At 24.6% G+C, this 13,681-nt stretch overlaps 1 protein-coding gene across 2 annotated transcripts; it reads right to left on the bottom strand.

Annotated features, from left to right (window-relative positions):
• Nucleotides 1-599: 599 nt before the first annotated feature.
• On the bottom strand, nucleotides 600-12,083 carry LOC145964396 (protein takeout). Of its 2 annotated transcripts, XM_083087081.1 has the most exons (4): nucleotides 11,898-12,083; nucleotides 9,066-9,428; nucleotides 3,875-4,234; nucleotides 600-3,752 (listed from the first exon to the last, which is right to left on the bottom strand). In XM_083087081.1, the coding sequence occupies exons 1-4, from the start codon at nucleotides 11,950-11,952 to the stop codon at nucleotides 3,445-3,447; spliced, it is 1,086 nt and encodes a 361-aa protein (XP_082943207.1). In that variant the 5' UTR covers nucleotides 11,953-12,083; the 3' UTR covers nucleotides 600-3,444. The 2 variants fall into 2 exon arrangements, with proteins under 2 accessions (XP_082943207.1, XP_082943206.1); XM_083087080.1 differs by lacking the exons at nucleotides 9,066-9,428; nucleotides 11,898-12,083 and adding an exon at nucleotides 5,171-5,321.
• Nucleotides 12,084-13,681: the final 1,598 nt, after the last annotated feature.

Genomic DNA, 13,681 nt, shown 5'->3' on the forward strand with positions numbered 1-13,681 from the left:
TCTGAATATTACAAAATAAGACAAAAAATAAACAAGACTAATAAAAGAATCGAGCATGAAAATAAAATAAAATGGTTGCCTAATGGTTATTAGGCAAATTTATTAAGATGTTTCAATTTCGCTTCAAACCATTTTGAGTTATTATATGGGAAGAATAAGAAAATACGAAATTAATACAAATATATACGTGAGAAACCATAAACACTATTATTTTTAACAAATTTATTGAAATTTATAGCGTTAGTAAGATAATATATTTTAATCATGTATATATATATATATATATATATATATATATATATATATAAATTATATAAAATAAATATATAAAAAAATAATTTATTTAGATATCTAAAGATATATAAATACTTTAGATATATAAATGCTAATATTTAAATGCATTTAAATATTTTTTAAAGCGTAACATCATAATCAAAAGCCAAAAACCGAGTGCTCTAGAAAAATGTGTTTTTCTATAATATATTTTGTATTGTATATATGTGAGTAAATTCAATAAAACAACAAGTAGATTACAAGGATAATGAGGAGAGGAATTATAAAATGTGAGAGATGAGAAAATATAAAATGTTAAACACAAATCACGTTTTTTATAATTTTACTGCATTTAAATAATAAACACATTACGATCGATTTAACTCTAATTATGGCAAAAAACATCTTTTAAACTCGAGAATTTCCAATTATTCAACTTATGTAAGCACATAGCAAGATAAGAATACTTGGAATTGCAGTTACCATATAATTAAATAGTTATCATGAAAAACAATCTGCGTGAATTGTTTTAAATAAAAATTGAAGCTATTTTTACTGAAATTATTACAAAGATTTCATATGCGATATGGTATATATTATATTGCACTAATATTTTTTCCAACAATATTAAAAACACACATATGTAATTAACACACACATTATTTACACACATTGTTATATTAGCTAATATTTATATTAAATGTTAACTAAAATTATTTAAGAAATTTAACATTTAATGTTAGTAAAGTAGATAGTGTACATTTTTAGTAGAATAAAATCATTAATTTCTAACTAATAATATGTTAAATATAAAATATGTTAATTGTATATATTTTTTAATTGCATAAAGATTAATTAGAAAAACCTAATGTATAAATGTCACACAATAATATAAAACGTTATTATCAATTGTAAGCGATAAGTCAAATTATTAACAACAAATGTGCATGTTTAGAATAATTATGCGAGTGATTAGTATGCATATCCCGTACACGCATACTGATCATTCTGTTAAATTTTATAGTTCAGTAAATATTCAGTTTTATTGTGGTCAACCGATTTTGTTTTAGCTTATTATTATGCATAGATAGACTATGTATATTATATATCATTATAAATTGAAATGATATTTTTAAATTTTCTCAAATTTATTCTCTTTCCTTTCGCTTTTATATATGTCTAATTATTGTTTATACAGGGTGTCCCAAAACTAACACTTGATATTTTAAAGGCAGATTCTCTGGCCAATTTAAAAACGATTTTTCCTCAGCGAAAATGTCGTGGCACTAATAGTTTTCGAGTTATAAACGATTGAAAATAAAGGGTTTTTCGCAAAGTACTCTCTAAATTTCTTAGAGTGAAATCTAACTCCAAGCGAGTGAATATTCACTCCAAGTGATAGTGAAAATACTGCCACTCGTAATTAGTGAACATTCACTTTTCACAAAAGTGAACTGTTTAACTCTGAATGTAAAGTGAATGTGTCACTCGGTTCGAAGTGAATAATTCACTCAATCAGAGTGGAGTCATCACTTTCGTCAAGTTATTTTTCACTCAATTACGAGTGAACAGATTCACTCTCAGGAAGTGAGATTCTAAGCCGTCTTTCACTAATAATAAGATAACACGTTACGTATATGACGTGAAGCTTCAATTAGTTGAAATGAGAAGCAATCATTGCTTTTTACTTGAATTAATCGAAGCTGAACATCGCACACAGCATGTTATCTCATTATCGGTGTAAAAGCCGATTAACCTCTTTTTTTCTTGTCACAGCTATATAAATATATTTAACGTTACACACAAAAAAATATGTTTACACTCGTTCGAAATATGTTAAAATAAAAAGATATATTCCTAAGAAGTTACTTTAATATGTCTTGTATACCAAGTACACGTGCAACGAGTTGGTAACGTTGCGAGACAACGATACGACAGTGTTGCTAATGGCGGACTCATGCGCGTTTCACATGCGCTTTACTCACTCTTTATGAGTAAAAATTTTCACTCTATATAGAGTGAAAATGCTACATAGAGTGAAAATATTCACTCTACAAAATAGAGTATACATATTTACTCTATTTTGCAGAGTGAATTTTTTACTCTACAACAAAAAGTGAGAAGAATTCACTCCTATGAGTGAAAAATCACTCTAACTAGAGTGACTTGACCAGTCACTCAATTTTTCGAGTGCATTTTCACTCTAAGAAATTTAGAGAGTAAGGCTTATGGGAATAAAATATTAATAAAGTCACATTCTTTAGTTAATTTTAGGTAGAGTTTACTTTAATAGAATTTTAATTTAAGGCTTAGTTAGAAAGATACATGATGACAAAAATTGGGAATATGCAAAAAATAATGATCGTTTCAAATCGTTTTTAAATTGGCCAGAATCTGCATTTAAAATATCAAGCGTTAGTTTCGGGACACTCTGTATAAATATTTAAAACTTTAAAATCTGGTTTTTCTCCCTTTTCTACTTGCGAGTGACATTTTATACAAGAAATATAAAACATGTAATATCTGTGTACGAGAAAAATAATGCATATTGTTATGTCAAGTAAATTATCTTTGAAAATGATCATCGAAATCTCTGTCATAATCAAAAAACTACAACTACCTACGTTATTGTTTATTAATTCTCTTAGTTTCATAATTATTATTCAAATTGTTAAAATACACGAACTCCACGATGACACTTGTTGACAATAAGTTCGAAGCAAATATAAAAAAAATAACAAGACAAATTACCATGGAAAGATGATTTGTTATCATGTTATAAAATGTAACAAGATAACAAGACGTCATAAAAGATGCAACAATAAAATTCAATTCGACTTTCCTTCATAATCAATACATTCCTTCATGAAAAAGATATGAATTTCAATATTTCTTCTTGACAATTTAGTAACTATTGTATTGTATATTTTGGGCACGCAAAACAATCTTGTACAAAACAATCATGTACAAAATGATAAAATGAAAAATATTTCCAATTAACCGTTCGAATCTGTATTGTTGCGATAATAATCCTTAACGATTATATTATTTTCTAACAAAAATGAAACATTCTTTATTGCTTTTGAAAATGTAATAAATTTTACTGTAATTATTATTTAATTAAAACGTAGAAGCAACCTTTTGATAATGCAATTTGAGATCTAAGGTGACTTATGTTCTGTCCGGGAAGAGTTCTTCATAAGTGAAGTGTTTAACTATATCATTGGAAACCAATAGGATCCGTTTGGAAGCTGCTTCTTCTAATACCGGCTTAAAACTTTTAACAATCTCCTCCTGATTATTGCCTATAAAATTGCTTATAATTTCTCTCAATTGATCGTATTCTCTCTCGTTCAAATCGTACTTAGCATCGTATTCTTTGATGTCAAGATTGAGCTTCATTTTTGACACATATATGTATGTTTTACCATTTTTAGTGATTGTTTTCATATCCAGGTCTACTTCTGCTTCCATATTATCTGCAAGAAAATGAATAGTCTGTTAATCACGATGAAGTATAAAAACGAATTTTGAATTTTTTACACTTAAAGTAGATTGTTTTCTAAACTTGCTAATGCAAAATCAATTATACTTTACGTACCTGTAGTAATGTAAACATTTCCCTTATTAGCAATTGGTACCAGTACACGTACATCAAAATCATATGTGCCATTCATTATTATCCGTCCGAATGTGATTTTAGCATTGTAATGCAATTTTTCTAAATCCGCATGAAAGGAATTTATGGTGAAACCGCAAAGTCCCGATACTTTTACGTCTCTCATATATAATTTATTGGGTGAATCGGAAATGACTAATGTATCAAGAACGAGTGGATCATTAGGTGGAATATCCAATTCCGGGATTCCTTCGCAAATCTTACTCTTCAAATTGTTTATGTTGTTTATAATACATTGTTTGATATTCGGATCTCTGCGGCCGCATATATGAATGTAAGAGGCTGTAAGTTTAAAACAACTTTGTGTTAATTTATGATATAACATTATCCGTACATATAGAGCCAGCTTGAAAAAACAATATAAATTATACAAAGAAGGAATTAGTAAAGGCCAAGCACGAGGTAACAAGCGCAAAAAATAGATTTCCTCATGATTATTAGAATTATTAAGAAGTCTTATTGTTTTTTGCGCTTGTTGTAACTTACGTTTGACTATTCCATTCTCTGTTTAATTTACATTATAATATTCAAAGTCTTATTTATCTATTGTTTAAATAAAGTAATCATACATCAAAATAACGTATATAACTTTTGATTAATGATAAATCTTTTAAAAGAAAGAAAGTCAAAAGTAGATCTTTTATAACACAGTGTAAAACTTCAATGAAATCACGACATATATAAATTTAATATAATAATATAATGTTAGATAAGAAAATAATTATTCGCATTTCAAAAATTCTTTATAGATTATTTTTTTTTTAATTGCAATGCTATTTACATTGCAATTTCGTTATATTTCGTTACGTTTTAATCATATTTTAAATCTATAATTTAACAGATATATTTATGACAGATTTTTACTCTTTTTTTACAATTTTTATCTTTTAATATGAAAAACATTTCAAGAATCAAAATACATAGAAACATATATTGAAATAGTAAGATGGCAAAATAGCAAATAAAATTTCATTCTAAAATCTTTCTTCTTACCTGTTGTTTCTAAAACATGTTAACCGATATTATATCTTAATAAAAACGAATTATATTTGCTCCCTAAGTTTTCTTGTTACTTATAAGAGTAATCTAATCTAAAAATAATATTCAAAATGTTTTTTTTAATTACAATTCGTTTCCAATATTTTTGCAAGTTTACGAATAATATGGCAGAAATCATGTTAGAATCATGATAGAAACATAACTCTTATATTTACTTACGTATTTCTGCTGTAACATGTGCTGCTATAAGCGCAAAAGCAAAGATTATAGCAAACATATTTCACAGAAAAATTTTTCAAGTACACTTTCTAAAATATCGAAATGATTTTGACAGATTCGCGGTGAACGTAAGAATCGAGACTGAAGCAAACGCTTTGATCAAGCTTGTATATATAGTATATTATACATATATCTCCTTTTATCAAATTAGCAAACCAGTCTTTTTCTTTCTTATTATGATCATGATTCATTCCTTGTAAGTCCATGGTCATATTCATTCTCAGAGTTAGGTAAATACTAGATAATGAATAAGAAATAAAAAATAAAGTTTTCTTAATTGACTCCATAAAAAGAATATTTTGCTGTAATAAAAATGTATTTAATACAAGATAAAATTCGAGATAAGATCACTTCAAATTTATACTTACTTTTTGATATTATATTTAATTATTTTATATGAATAAAAATTTACTCGAATATCATGTGTACGAAATATAAATATCCGTAAAAAAATATTCTAAGTATTAATAAAAGATATTTTTTTAAAGAAAAATAAAACAGATTAATTTTATTTTTTCCTTGAAATAAAAAATTTGCACGTAATTGCATCATTTTTATTACGGATTTATTTGTATTCAAACTCTTTTCGATTTCGTACAAAAAATAATAGACAAAGAAAATATCAATATAAAATAAATGATGCGATTGACTTGTAAGTGATGCGATTACGTTGTAAAAAATGTCTTATGTTTTTCTTTTCTTTTTTCTTAAATTTTTTTTAAGTCTTTGTTATGACTGACTTTGAGTTATGATTAAGAGAAAGGTATAATAAATAAAATTTAATTTTTATATGTTTTCATGTACATTTTGTCCATTTTTATTGAAATATCGGAGTATATATGTAATTTCCAAAAAATATCTCATTATCTGCACATATTTCTCTTTTTTATACAATGCTATAGATAAATTCTGATGTCGTTTAATACAAAATATCTTTTTAAATAACAAATTGACATGAAAAATCTGTTTACTCTTTAAATATACCTGATATAATTTCTAAAAATATATTAGAATTTTTTCGCAAATGTGAACAAGATCTCATAAATAACGCATAATAATAATGAGAGTGCATCGCATCATACGTATAAATTTTTTTTATTCTATAAAGTGACTAATTAAGATAACAATTTTTTACCTTTTATGATGAGTATAACTGATTATTTACATTATTTTACATATCATTACAAAGTAAATGTTTAGTTGTCAGTACAAATATAAACCTTGATACTAATATAATGTACATAAGAGAGTTCTTTGTTCCGTCTTTATGTTTTTTATGTGGGTCAAACACAATCATTCAGTATTATACAATACTAAATATTTGCTTTTAATAATTGTAAGTTACCAATATTTGGTAATATATCAAGTTAACAAGAAGTTACTATTATATAAGAATTTTTTTCTAAATATCATCTTTTTTTAATATTAACTGAACTGTGTGAGAATCGATAATAGATAAATAATTGGTATTATTACGTGAGACTTAAACGAACAAATTTTTCCTATGATAGCAGTGTCAGTTTTAATCGTGTTTATATAAATCTAAAAATAGAAATTTCTGGAACTCGATGACCTTAACATTTTAAGATATACGAATCCGATTAACCTTCAGAATTCAGAACCTATTTCAATATTTTGCAATATTTACGATGCATTCCATGCGAAATCCAAAATTTGCGAGAGATTTATGTTAAATATTATAGCATAATATATTAATATATAACATATATATTAATATTAAAATATAATACGTCAAAACTTGCGGAAAACTTGTGCAACTTAAACTTTATTGCATATTTAATTTGCTAGCATCTTTCGCTCTTCCGCTAATATTTGATATGTCGATATTATATAACAATACCACAATGAATATTTCTTCTAAGAAACGGCATTTATTGAAATATTTTTAGAAAGAAAGAGAAAGAGAGACAGACAGAGAGAGAGAGAGAGAGAGAGAGAGAGAGAGAGAGAGAGGGAGGGAGAGGGAGAGCTGTCAAATATGAAAAGAAAACAATGGTTATATAAATCTAATAATAATAATTCTTATTCTAAATCAATATATTGAATAGTAATAAAGAAAAATTTGAATTTACAAATCTGGGAAATAATAAACAATCTATATATATATATATATATATATATATATAGATTGTTTATTATTTCCCAGATTTGTAAATTCAAATTTTTCTTTATATTTGTCTGGTTTATAAATTTTCGCATTTAAATAAAATATATATATATATATATATATATATATATATATATATATATTTGAATTTGTAAATTCAAATTTTTCTTTATATTTGTCTGGTTTATAAATTTTCGCATTTAAATAAAATATATATATATATATATATATATATATATATATATTTTATTTAAATGCGAAAATTTATAAACCAGACAAATATAAAGAAAAATTTTCGCATTTAAATAAAATATATATATATATATATATATATATATATATATATATATTTTATTTAAATGCGAAAATTTATAAACCAGACAAATATAAAGAAAAATTTGAATTTACAATCTGGGAAATAATAAACAAATAATATATTTTTTAATGTAACTTTAATATAAAATTTAATATAAAATTATTATATTAATTTAATATAAAAAAGAAGAAAAGAGAAATATCTAAAAATATCTAAAAGCATTCATTTCTTATGTGCTTTAATTTTAATACACAGAATATCAGCAAATATCAGACAGTATATGATATACAACTTGTGATCGCTGAAGCTAAATCGATATTAGGTCTCAAATAATTAATAAATTAATATAAATAATTAATAAAGAAAACATTTTCAACTGATTTCTTTCGACTTAAACATACATTGTAAATCAATATAAGTAATGTATTTTACGTGTCTTAAAAAATTGTATCTTAAAAAATTTTTTACTAAAATTATTACTAATATATTGCGATATAATTTTTAATTTTATTAGTTTCTTTTCAATATTATAAGGTAACTAAAATAAATAATACAATATTTAATGCTGTATTGTGGCAATTAATTTATAATGCGCATACTAATTATGCATTTATTTTGTAAAAGAAGTAGATTACACGAATGCATGTGTATAGAATATTATGTTATAAAATATAACGCAATTTTCTCATTTACTTTGCAATAATTTTTTAATTAAATTAAATATCGGTGCAATCTTATGTAGAGAAGGACTATTTTTGATTAGCTAATTATTATTTTGAGTCATTGTTGTGCTATCAAACAATAACATTTATATGATTATGTATATATTCTATCTAGAGCAAAAATAAAATTCCCTAATTCTCTCAAAATATTGTAACAGATTTTATTTCGATTATCCTTTAGATTAGATAGCAATCTTGCAACGTAAAGTTCTAAATTATTTATGTACGGTGCGGGAAGAGTTGCTCGTAAGAAAACGTTTTAAATATATCGTTGACAATTGAGATAAGCCATTTGGAGATCACTTCCTCTAATGCTGGAGTGAGTCTTTGAACAAATTCCTCTTGATTGCTGCCTATGAAACCGCCAAGAATTTGGCCTAATTGACTTAGTTCATTTTTGCTCAAACCATAGTGAGCGTCATATCCTTTAAGATAGATATTTGTTTTTAATTCCGATACATATACATGTTCTATACCCTTTTTAGTTGCCTTTGCCATTTGTATGACTACTTTTGCATTTACGTTATCTGGAAGAAGATATAATTTAATCATCAGTGAAACAATAGCTAGTTTTTTATCTTTTACATTGATACATATGCACATATACACACATACAAATGTTTTTAAGCTTCTATCTTAATTTAATATAAAACTAACTATTTTAGATACCTGAAATAAGATAAATAGGTGCCTTATGAGCAATAGGCACGAGTATATGTATGTCGATATCACACGTGCCATTTAAGTAAAGTCGATTGAATGAAAGGTCTATATTGAAAATAAGCTTATCAAGATCTAGAGAAACAGAATTTATGATGAAATCACAAACCCCCGTTATTTGTACATTATTTAAATATATTTTGTTGTTGGCAGTTTCGGAAATGACTAATTTGTCAATATTGAGCGGCTCAAGCGATGGAAGATTCAAATCCGTAAGCCCTTCGCAAATTTTATTCTTCAAATTGTTTATATTGTCTATGATGCATTGATTGAGATTTGGATTTTGGCGGCCACACACGTTGATGTAGGAGGCTACAAGAGTTTCAAATCATTTCTGTTAACTTATAATATTAAAAAAAAAACTGTTAAGGGATAACCAAATATTATAGTAACAATGTATTATATTTTTATTTTAATGTATTATATTTTATGTATTAATTTCTATATGAATTTTTGAATAGTTATACATAGTTAAGATAGTTTGTAACAATAAAGTATAAAATAAATTATTTTAATCTCTCTCTCTCTCTCTCTCTCGCATAAAATTTATTTTAATCCTAAGAAGATTAATTAAAATCGAAAATATTAACATAAAAATATCAAACTCACAAATGATTTTCAAGTTATAAACGATAAAAAGTTATAAACATGAATTTGCAAGATTAAAGAATTTGCGCGCTGATTATATTGCATATCATACTCCATTAATTTTCACAACTCAGTTAATATCAATTTTTATTGCTCAGTCAATTTCGTTTTTCAGCTTGTTTGTACGTATGAGAATAGGTAATTAATTTATAAATTATTATGAATTAAAGTGAGATTTAAGCTTTTGCTTCGTACTCTCTCATATATATACATCTTGAATGTAATGAAAAGTTTAAAAATAAATATTACAAAATATTACAATATTAAGTATTATAAAAAGTTTATAAAAAGTTTAAAATTTCGAAATCTTATTCTATATATTTATAATTATTATTCTAGACGAAAAATGTGAAGTAACAATATGGAATATTTGCACAAAAAGGAAATGAATATATTGTTACAACCAGTCAATATTACAATCGTCAATAAATGGGTAAAATTTATTCACTCGTAATCTTCAAACTCTTTAGAGAATACTTTTCGAAATAGATTCCGGGATGATAACTGCTCACAGTACAAAGTAAACACAATGCGAAAATTAATTAGCATCGGAAAATGAGAAACAATGATATTTGAGAGATTTGATTTTATATGTCAATTTATAAAAGAAAGAATATTGATTGACAAACATTAGTTTATAAATGAAATTAAGAAGGATATTAATATCAAATCATTTGAAAGATGTAAAGCATCCTGAAAGTATACTGCACGCAAAAAAATAATTTAATGATAAAACTGATTTCAACATTTCTATTGTGTTCAGTCTAATTGTAAGTATTAGAGTGTATTTTGAACGAATTATTATAGCAAGTTTATGAAATAGCTGTCATTTCAACAATTCTTTATAGGATCTTTCTTTAGAGATTAACAACATCAAAACATATAACATGCGAGTAAAAAGCTCAATGAGAAATTCTTTTCGAAGCCTATCATTCATCGTTTTGATTAAATGTACCAAGATTGTAATTAAAGATTTTTTACATTTTACATTTCATTTTTTAAAGCATATTCTTCATATTATTATATTCTTTACATTATGCTGCTTAGGATACATTTATGTTAATCAACATAACGCATATATGTGCATTGTTATTGATTCCTATTGTCATACGTTATTATGTCATATATTATAACTAATATTATCATAATATTTATAATAAAATAAATCAAAATTATGTTAAATCTCTTATTATATATCCGAATAAAATAATTGTTATAAATCAGCTGAGACCTAATCCGAGAAATATATATAAATAATAATATTTAACTGATGTGTTTTTTAATTGCGATCACAGGATACTTAACTTCAAATAATATGATCAGCGCTTTTCTCAAGATGAATATGACAAAAAATATTCATATATAGTAATGGAAGTAAACAATTGATGAGCATATTTTTAATGCAAATTATTGAATATAATTATTTAAATAAAATTAATTAAATAAAATAATATTTAAAAAAGTAGTACTAAAAGCACAAATATACAGGGTGTCCGATTCGTGAGGGACCAAACGAAAAGTGATGATAGATTGGATCAAACTAAAAAAAAGAAAAGTCCTCTACCATTTTGCAAAATTCGCAATAATTATTAAGTAATAAGCAAAAATGTCACATGAAGATTACCTTTAATTTTTTAAGTGGAACCCCCTATTTTTTATTATGTATTCTTATAGCTTATCTTGAGAGCTTTCCAAAACACTATAATAAAGTATTTCTTCTTCGAGTACTTTTCGAGTTATGAGGCTTGAAATAATTTCTTAATTTTACATAAACCATAAAATATCTAGTAAAATATTCATTTTTCGATTATCTTACCCTAATACTTTTATATACGAGAGATAAGCTATAAGAATACATAATTATTCTTATAGCTTATCTCTCGAGATAAGCTATAAGAATACATAATAAAAAATAGGGGGTTCCATTTAAAAAATTAAACCTTCATGTGACATTTTTGCTTATTACTTAATAATTATTGCGAATTTTGCAAAATGGTAAAGGACTTTTCTTCTTAGTTTGACCCAATCTATCATCACTTTTCGTTTGGTTCCTCACGAATCGGACACCCTGTATATATTTATTTAAATAATAATCAAGAAATAATATTTTTTTCTTTTATTTCGCTTACTTACGTATTTCGGCTGCATATGTTGTCACAAGCATAAATGCAAAGATTACAGCAAACATTTTTAAAATCAAAGTTTTTCTTGTAAAATGATTTTTAAATCGCAGAATAGACTTTTTAATCGTAGAATAATTCTAAGAGATGTATTGCAAGTACAAATCAAAACTGATCAATGCAAATAACGCAAACTATATTCGAGCTTATATACTATAAACTCCCTCTATTATAGAACTATTAAAACTGAATTACATACTTCTTTTCTAAGATCTTCAGTCTCGATTTTTATTCATACATGCACAAGATCAAGTTGTGTGTACTTTTTTTCACCTATGTTTTCTCACTCTGTATCTGATTATGTAATCCCCGACAAATATAGTGGGAAAATATCGCAAAAAGAAGATTTCAAATTTACAGTACATATATAATCTTATATGTACATTATACTTATAACTTTTTCCTTTTTGCAATCTTGCATGATTCATTTTTTTCAAATCTATGTGTATATTCGTGTTTATTAACAGAGTTAGACAAATTTTATAGAATTAACTAGAGTTAGACAAATTTTATAGAAATAAAGATAAAAATAAAGTTTGAAGTATGAAGTTTTCTTTTACAAAATAAAATAAAAAAACTTTCTGTTGAATAAAAAATTACTCGACACAAGTGTGCAGAGGATAAATAACCTCTTCCTATTTAAAATAAAAATAAAAAATTTATAAATAAAAATTTATTTGAACATATCAATGCGAATAAATGTTATATTCGCATTAAATTAATGTGTGTGTGTATGTGTGTGACAAATATTAATACAAAAATTTTGTAGGAGAATGTTTAATTTAAAAAATAACATAAATAAAATATTATGATTATTTTTTTAAATAATTGATTTATGTTTGCACATTTTCGCTGCGATTTTATTTCCATTTAAATTCTTCTTAATTTCAGTAATAACAGATAATAATATATAATAAAAATAATAACAAATAATCATATATCATAAAGGAGATACCGAGATATGCTGATGTAAAGAAGATAGTGAGTACTGTAAAGTAAGAAATAACATGCTATTACATTATAAAAAAATGGTATCCATTTTTAATAAGAAATTTTAGATACAACGATGTTAATAATTAAATAAATATTACATAAGAGATGTATAATCGATTATAAATTTAAATTTTTCAAAATTTTGTGTGTATATATATATATATATATATATATATATATATATATATGGTTTTTATACCTTACTTTTGTTGAGTGATATTATTGAAGTAAATCAGGTTTATATCAAGGATTTCGCTTGCATAAATTTTATGATATTATAAACAAATATATAATGTATATATAAAAATCACACATTCATTTACTTAACAATTATATTATATAGATTATATATAAATATATATTTATCTATATATGTTTATTATATAATATATATATTTAATATGTATAAAATTATAAATATATATATATATATTTATTTATTTATCTATATATATAATATATTATATTTTTATTTATATACATAATTTAGAGATATCTGTATAGTAGTTTATAAAAAGTTTAATATGAGTTGAAAATCTTTACAAAAATTACATAGGAAACACAGAAGCAAATAGTATCGTGCGATTTTTAATGCGCAGAGTGCACGTAATTCCTGAAGTTAATTATATGAGGAAGTTTCTCATTTTTGCACGAAATGATTCATGAAAATTGTTTTTTTCTTGATTCTCATAACTCGTTATTTATGATATATGTGATACAATTTTGCAACTATCATGCAAAACA

The sequence above is a fragment of the Camponotus vicinus genome, unplaced genomic scaffold (assembly GCF_025532165.1).
Source record: "Camponotus vicinus isolate PSW18456_S1 unplaced genomic scaffold, iyCamVici1.0 SCAF_13, whole genome shotgun sequence".
Classification (NCBI taxonomy): domain Eukaryota; kingdom Metazoa; phylum Arthropoda; class Insecta; order Hymenoptera; family Formicidae; genus Camponotus; species Camponotus vicinus.

Excerpts from the sequence above, each read along its gene's own strand:
- LOC145964396 (XM_083087081.1), bottom strand. The coding sequence starts at position 11,952 with ATGTTTGCTGTAATCTTTGCATTTATGCTTGTGACAACATATGCAGCC. Across the intron at positions 9,429-11,897 it reads AACATATGCAGCCGAAATAC|CCTCCTACATCAACGTGTGT; the intron begins GTAAGTAAGCGA and ends AAACTCTTGTAG. Across the intron at positions 4,235-9,065 it reads ACCTATTTATCTTATTTCAG|CCTCTTACATTCATATATGC; the intron begins GTATCTAAAATA and ends TTAAACTTACAG.